The following is an 8,138-nucleotide window of genomic DNA, read 5'->3' on the forward strand; positions in this document are numbered from 1 at the left end:
CAGAACTCATTACTTTTACTATGTCACTTCCTACTGGTACTTCAACTACATCTGATACTACTACAACTTCCATTTCTTTTGCTGCTTCATTTCCTCGTACTGCTTCAGATTCAAGTGATACTTCTGCACCATATATTCCAGTTTCAAGTGATGCTTCTGACACACATACTTCTCCTCAGGTATCCTCAGTCTCTTTACCTCATTGCTCAAGTACCGATTCAACACCTACTCCAATTCATACTAGGTCTAAATCTGGTGTTAACAAATCCAAACAATTACCATCTGATTTTGTTGCTCATAGTCACACTAAACATCAAGTTCCTAAGGCTTTTACTGCTATCTTAGATACACTGAAAGAACCTACTTCTATCTTAGATACACTGAAAGAACCTACTTCTTTTAAGCAAGATTCCAAACTTCCTAACTGGGTTCAAGCAATGACTAATGAACATACTGCATTACTTGAAAATGACACTTTTGAATATGTTCCTTATGTTCCTGGCATGAATGTACTTGGCTTTAAATGGGTCTATAAGACAAAACTAAAGCCTGATGGTACTTTGGAGAGGTTTAAAGACAGACTAGTAGCAAAAGGCTATCATCAGGTAGATGGAATTGATTATGAAGAGACTTTTAATCCTGTTGTAAAGGCCACCACTATTAGATGTGTTCTCAGTTTAGCTTTACAACATAAATGGACAATGAAGCAACTTGATGTCTCAAATGCCTTCTTACATGGAACCCTCACTAAAGATTTGTATATGGAACAACCTTATGGTTTTGTTTCTTCTCAATTTCCTTCTCATGTTTGTCATCTAAAGAAGTCTCTCTATGGCCTTAAACAGGCCCCTAGGGCATGGTTTGATAAATTCAGTGGTTTTCGGCTCTCTTATGGTTTCAAACAGTCAGCTTGTGATCACTCCATGTTCTATTTCAGTCAGTCAGGCATCAAAATGATTCTCTTAGTATATGTTGATGATATTATACTTGTTGGGAATTGTGATGCTAAGTTATCAACTTTTATTTCTTGTCTCAAGAAGGAGTTTGCTATGAAGGATTTAGGTAATCTATCTTACTTTCTGGGAATTGAAGCTAAGTTAGATGAATCCACACATTCTTTGCTTCTTACTCAAAATAATATTCTCTTGAGTTATTAAAGAAATTTTACATGATTGACTACAAACCTTGCAAATCACCTGTTTCTCAAGGCAGAAGAGCTTCTTTGTATGATGGTACTTTGTTAGAGGATCCAACTTATTATAGAAGCTTAGTAGGAGGGTTACAGTATCTCACTCTTACTAGACCAGATGTTAGTTATGCTGTGAATTATGTGGCACAGTTTATGCATCAGCCTACTGATATTCATTTACAATTGGCCAAGAGAATTTTGAGATTCATTAAAGGTTCTTTAGGTACTGGTATCACTCTTGGCAGAGGTGATTGTTCAGTCATTACAACCTTTACTGACAGTGATTCGGCAGGTTGTCCTGACTCAAGAAAATCTACTTCCGGTTACTGTGTTTTTCTTGGTCAAAATCTAGTTGCTTGGTCCTCAAAGAAGCAACCTACACAGTCTCATTCTTCTACTGAAGCTGAGTATAAGGATCTGGTAGTTGTAGCTTCAGAAGTTAGATGGATCTCTTACATTTTGGATGAACTTGGTGCTCCAATCAGATATCCTTGTACCTTGTTTTGTGATAATATTGGTGCAAGGAGCTTAGCTGCAAATCCTGTCTATCATGCAAGAACCAAGAATATTGAAATTGACTATCACTCCATTAGAAGTACAATCATGATTGGATTTTTGACAGTCAAGTATGTGCCTTCACTCCAGAACATTGCAGATTTATTCACTAAAGGGTTGTCAAAGACCTTGCTTCTCAGACTACAAGGCAAACTGTTGCACTTCGATAGTGCTCAGTTTGAGGGGGTATGTAAGAGACAGTCGTCATCTACAGCCTGTCACTACAAGACACAGTCAGCATATACAACTCATCATCCTACACAGTCAGCATATACAACTCATCATCCTGTCTATCAACCAATGTACTTATGACATGTGTATCTTAACAGCTCATTGTTATATCTTTACAACTCATTGTAACTCTTTCTGTTTCTTTCTTCTGAACTTTACTTTTCTTCTGTAACCAGATACTAGAAGTATCCCCTTCCTCTCGATTCGCTTCATCAGAAGAATAAAAAAATCGTGAAGTTTGAATCCAGTTTCGTTAAAAAAAAGGCGGAGAAGAGTAGGGAATAAACTAAAAGCAACAAGGAAACTCCAAAGAAATATTTCAGAATACATATGACATTCATCGAAAGGAAAAGCACCGTAGTTTGAGATCGGCGTAGAAAACTGATTGACCACATAATAATCGAGAACAACTTTTGAAAACTCATGGGAATAAAATACAATCATCGAGTAAGAACATCTTCGCAATTTAAAAATAAGAATTTTTTTCTACCCCTACCAGGGTTGTCTAGAATCAATGCAACAATTGGTGAAAACCATAAAATGCGAAGACTGAGAAATGAAAACGGAAGAAGTCTTAAAAAGACACGAAAACGACATCATCGACACGTCAACTTCACATTCTTCTTCCTTCCAAAATTTCCCAAATGGCGAAGTTGAAGTTTGTAGCAGAACATGGATACAAAATCCCTAGCTTAGGAATTAGGATATGCCTTGAGAATAAGCTTTGCCGAGCGTAATCCTAAATGAACTCACTTGTAGCCAATTGTACTAATAAGTCTCATCGCACCAAATGATTGAAGGGTTTATCTTTGATAAACATATAAAATATGACACTTAACTTTCCAGTTAGGGATCCTTGGCCTTGGTCTCTTATGAATCTACTATCTTTCAGAATTATTGTCTTTTTATTTGTGTTTTAGCTTAGTGAGTTTATCTTTACTAGGGTATGTCAGCTAGCTTTTTAACAACTCCACAAACTTTAAAATGAAGAACAGGAAGGTCATGGAGCAAATTTCGGAATCTGCTGATTGAGGGATGCTTGACAGATTCTCGTTCACAATGTGGATTTTTTATCATTAACTAAATTTGGGTCAAGCGATTGGCAAGTATGCATATATATAAGGACCAGACCGATAATTTTAGGTCACGAGACAAAAATTAGTTATGTTAAAAGAAAAGTGGTGACTTTGTGTTACGGTGCCAATTTCAAATTCGAGATGTACATTATGTTCCAATACAGATTTTCAATTATAAGATAACTTTTCGGCCACAAGATAGATTTGGGGCCATTTATCTTCTTTTGATGCCGACATATATACAAGGCATGCTATATAGTGATAAACTTGGCGTCAGAGATCATGAAATAAATTTTAGGTGACATAAGTAGAATTCAAAACAATTGAAAACACATTAACAGAATGATTTAGTGATGAACTCTTTCCTTGTTCCTCTCTATAACAAGCGATTTCAGCCGATGAAGACAACTTTCCTGACGAAATTTTTCTGCTCAGATGTAGAGTGAACCGGGGCAGTAGTAGTATTTAGAGTTTAGATTTAGTGGTCCTCTTCAGTTTTTCATAAATTTAGAAGTTAGGGATTGAGTTTTTCTTTTAATTTTGCCGTTTTTCAGCGAAATCTTCTCCTGCCTTTGGGCAGTTTGTCTGCGCATATATGGTGTTTCTTTATGCGTCTTCCGTAACGTTCCTGTCTAGCTTTAATAGCTATTCTACTTTGATTTCTTTGTGGTTTAAGTGCTCAGTCGTCAAACTCCAGCCACCGGAATATGAAGATTTCCAGTCAACAATGCAGTAAAAAAACTCCCGTCTTAGTGGAGCATCTCTTTTCAAGTAAGACACTTTATCAAATTGTCAGTCTATGATTAGAAAACCATCCTCTACCGATTTAATAGGTTGTCAATCTCCGGTGTTCCTTCTCTTCTTGTTGTTGGAATATTTGGCCATGTACGTTCTACAATATGTTCTTCTTATTCTTCAATGGTTTCTTGATTTACTCAACCACGATGTAGTCACTTGTTTGCTATTAATGAAAAATTTACTATAAAAAATGATTTACTGATCAATGATAACCTTTGGGTGGTATAATATTTTGTACCTGTTGTTTTGGTGAATGAGATTTTCTGATGGATCAAAACAAAAAGATATAGCCCATTGCCTTTTTGACTCGAAGGATTTTACCCCAACTTAATGGCAAATACCAACGTTTTTTTGATGAATAGCTATAAAAGTTTGATGTATGACAGGAGGATGCCAACAACTAGATATGGCTTGAGGGGTCACCTCTCGTCCCATATGACAGGAGAGCATTTGGAAGCTTGATCTTTTCCCCCAAATCCAAAAGTTAAAAACCGCCCACCGTCCAAAGGGGCTCTACCGGGTTTGCAACTTTGCATGAATCAGTGAGACTGTAGGGCCGTTCACCCAATTCTCAACCTTCTTAAATCCCCAGAAAAACCATGCCAAAATGCAGATTCACGTGGATAACGAACTACTGCATTACATGTTTTCATTACATATTAATTTGCTAGTGAGGATGCACAATACATAAAATGCACTTACGTAGCTTCAATTGGCCGAACAAAAAAAACACAGATAAGAATACTTCATACAACCAAATTCCTAAAATAGTTAGATAAGTGGTAACATTTGACATCTATTAATCAAAGTCGCGTAGACATTCAAATTTGACGTTCAAATGTTTATTCTCGAATCTGACAAAGCCTAGTATGATGCATATATGATCTTCCCAATCAGGTTAATAGAGCCTAATATACATGATTTGACGTTTATGATAAAGCCTGATGCTGTATATCTTCAAACTTGGGTCGTATCTTGGCAATTCTCACATTTAGGCGTTGGCGAACTAGAGAAAGTGGGGTGAAAAAATAAATCCGCCAGAAAAGTTTTTCATTCTTTTTATGTTATACTGAGCTTAGTTCGAGAGAGTCTTAATGGCAAGCTGGAATACTGTTACGAGTTATGATGATGATAACAGTTCAGACAGAAGGTAGTCCGGCACTGTTACGGTGGTGTTGCTAGTGGGCCTCATTTTTTTTTTGGGTTAAACTGGGTGTGCTTATTCAGGCGGCAGTGGCTTTGGCTCGGTATCCGGCTTCCACGCTCAGGTTTGGGAAGTGATAGGGGAAGTGGCTCTGTATTAGAGTGGGGAATCCCCACTAATGATTAAGGTGACGTCTATGCTAGTATGGGCTTGGAGAAGGTGGTGAAGAATCGGAAGATGACCAAATTCTCATGGTTGGTTCTGTTTGTGATGTAGTATCAGAAAAAAGAAGAGAATTAGCTGGAAATGCATGTTCCAATATCAGGCTAAATTACATAAAAATGTTCGACAACTAATAAAGTAACGTATCATTACATGATGGCGGCCCGAATTCTTAATCTGCCTGCAAACAACAGATAGGTCAATCAGCCATAGCAGGATATTGGGAAAATTATAACAGTAAACATCGAAAGAGAAATGACATTTCACCAAGTAACAAGGGCAAGGGAGAACAACAACAAACAAAGGAATTTCTGCATGTCATGAATTGTGGTTTTCCTGTTCTTCTACATAACTTTAAATTAGTCTGAAAGTTTACAAAAGTTATAAGGGAACCTCGCTACCGATATATGATCAAAAGATGCCATTCCTTCTAATTTAGCTATGAAATAATTTAGAAATTCCCTGGAGGCTTACTTCGTTGCATAATGTAATGTTCTACTTGCTTCTGAGACGTGCAATCAGCTCATCCTGCCAAAGCATCGAGGTATCAGTCCATGGGACCATAATACTCAAAAAGATTGGAAATACGAGTTCTAATGATTTTCCAATGGTGGGTCTAAGTTGTAACCATAAATAAGTCTCCTCCACATTAGGGTTTTACGACCACAGGAAACTTATAAATTAAGCATTTCCAACTACCCGCCATATGAACTGGATCATCAGTTAAGATAGGTACTCCACTACACCAACTCTTCGCTAGGCACCCACTTTTAACTTATACTGAGAAAAGTTAAATCAGCAAACGACATATTTTTGACTTTTACCTTCTTTCCTTTCACCGTCAAACCTCTTTCTTTTAGAAGAGTGCGCAACCTCTCTACAGTCATAGTTTGATAGGAGTCCTTGGAGGAGGAGGTGGTGGAGCGAGTCCTTGATCCCTCTACAAGATAGGAATAACATATACAAAAGCAAAAATGAAGGGATTATTATTTCAATTATAATCAGAGTATGCTTTGGTATTCAAGGTGCACATCCACAACCTACAATCATGCATCATAGGAAGTTATACTACTAGTTAATCAACAGTTAAGATGGTGCGTCTGTGACTTTCCAAAATCATCCTATCATACAAAACAGTTGAAGAAGCCAGATATATACTCCTAATTTATACATCCGGAAAAGTATGTAACCACCAATTGGCTGAACTGCACTTCCTTCCAAACACATTATAAGAAGTACCCCAATTAAAGAATATAAATATTTAAACAAAATAAAAAGAATATACAAACTTATTTCACATATTCTCGTAAGAATGCTGATTTTACTGGACCTATGCACTGTAGATACCACTAACTCTGTAGACAAGAAACTAATGTCTTTACGAAGTCACATCTATGGAACTAAACTACGAAAGAACAGAGGATCTGGATAAACAATACAATGAGAGAGGAAAAACACAAATTTCGATTGACTACAATATAATTGAGTGAAAGATTAGAGTGTTCGGCAACAGCATCAGCAGTTTGTCCTATACATCACTAGAGAGTCCCTCAACGGAACAACTTAGGTCATGTACAGAATTCTTGTTTACCTGCAGGTTTAGGGTTTCCGGTAGATATACTCAAGTTGGCTCTCTTAGCTGGAGCATTACCTTCTGCAGCACTTTCAGCAACTCTGGTAATACAAAAATAAAGATCAATGAATCCCAAATCAGTTTGGTTAACCAGATAACTTCTGGACTCCGAGCAATGAAATAATGCAAAGATGTTCTCTTAGGTTTGTTCAATACTAATCAAGTTTTAAGGTTTTGTCTTATTGTATGTATATCCATACTTACTACCAATACCCATCAGTCAGTCAGTTTTCACCAAAATGCTTGGTTAAGTTCTCCTGACCATGCAGTAAACTGTAACAATTATGTGTAGACACACTGCCAGAAAATCATAATATGTAAATGCATTGCCAGAAAATCATATAATAACATGCCAGATTTCCTTAGAGAATAGAAACTTATACCTCTTGCCTTTAACATTCTCTGTCGTAGACTTTGTGTCCTTCACGCTGGGAGTCTTAGGTTTGTTATTTTTTTGGTTCTTCAGGGTGAGAGATCTAATCAAAATGTTTGTTTGGTTTGTCTTTATCACTTGATCTTCTGAAATCCATGAAATGAATGAGAACCATTATTCAATAAACAAGTTTCTCAACATACGAACAACAAAAACGACTACAAAAAATAATAAATCAAACCTGGAGGTGATGTGTCATGTTCACATATATATACTCTCATCCCACCCTGCACAATGTTATCAAACCATTAAAAAGAATCCCTAAACAAACTCAAAATGCACAAAATCGTGGATTTAGGTGTCCAATAAACAACTAATAAAAATCAAAATTTTAAGAAAATAAACAAAACCCTCACAAATTCAACACAGTAAGGTTCAATTAAACATTATCAGATTCGAAAAATCGAACTATTAAATTAGGGTTTTCAGAATTAAAATGTCGCGATAGAAAGAAGAAAAAAAAGTACCAGACTTGAGGATAAGACTGTGGAGGAGAGAAGACCACGAGAAGGAAGATTAGTCCAATAATCAGAGGCCGTACCCATCACCATTGGAGTAGCCAAGTCTGAAACTCTGTTTAGAACTATAATATAAATTAGGGTTTTGTTTTTTCTGCGCGCCCTTTTCTTCTCTCGGCGCTCGAAAAGTGTTGTATTTATACGATTCATGGAGGAGAGCCTCAAGGCCGTCGCCATGTGTAAGGCCGGTTCTATGTAGGGCTGCACATGGTCCGTTTTTTATCGGTTTTTGGCAAAACCTAAACCGAAACCAAAGTACTCGGTTTTCCAATAATGAAAACCAATGAAACCATATAGCATATTCGGTTTCATTGGTTTCGGTTTCTACTCGGTTTTGTT

At 36.8% G+C, this 8,138-nt stretch overlaps 1 protein-coding gene across 3 annotated transcripts; it reads right to left on the minus strand.

The window, feature by feature from the left end:
* Positions 1-5,259: 5,259 nt before the first annotated feature.
* Positions 5,260-7,920, minus strand: LOC113304663. 3 transcript variants are annotated; one of them, XM_026553804.1, is made up of 7 exons: positions 7,749-7,919; positions 7,463-7,508; positions 7,232-7,367; positions 6,807-6,889; positions 6,040-6,155; positions 5,690-5,743; positions 5,290-5,396 (listed from the first exon to the last, which is right to left on the minus strand). In XM_026553804.1, exons 1-6 carry the CDS (start codon positions 7,830-7,832, stop codon positions 5,711-5,713), a joined length of 498 nt encoding a protein of 165 aa, XP_026409589.1. In that variant the 5' UTR covers positions 7,833-7,919; the 3' UTR covers positions 5,290-5,396; positions 5,690-5,710. The 3 variants fall into 3 exon arrangements, with proteins under 3 accessions (XP_026409590.1, XP_026409589.1, XP_026409588.1); XM_026553805.1 differs by lacking the exon at positions 5,690-5,743 and having other exon boundaries at positions 5,260-5,396; positions 7,749-7,920; XM_026553803.1 differs by lacking the exon at positions 5,290-5,396 and having other exon boundaries at positions 5,460-5,743.
* Positions 7,921-8,138: the final 218 nt, after the last annotated feature.

The sequence above is a fragment of the Papaver somniferum genome, chromosome 8 (assembly GCF_003573695.1).
Source record: "Papaver somniferum cultivar HN1 chromosome 8, ASM357369v1, whole genome shotgun sequence".
NCBI lineage: Eukaryota > Viridiplantae > Streptophyta > Magnoliopsida > Ranunculales > Papaveraceae > Papaver > Papaver somniferum.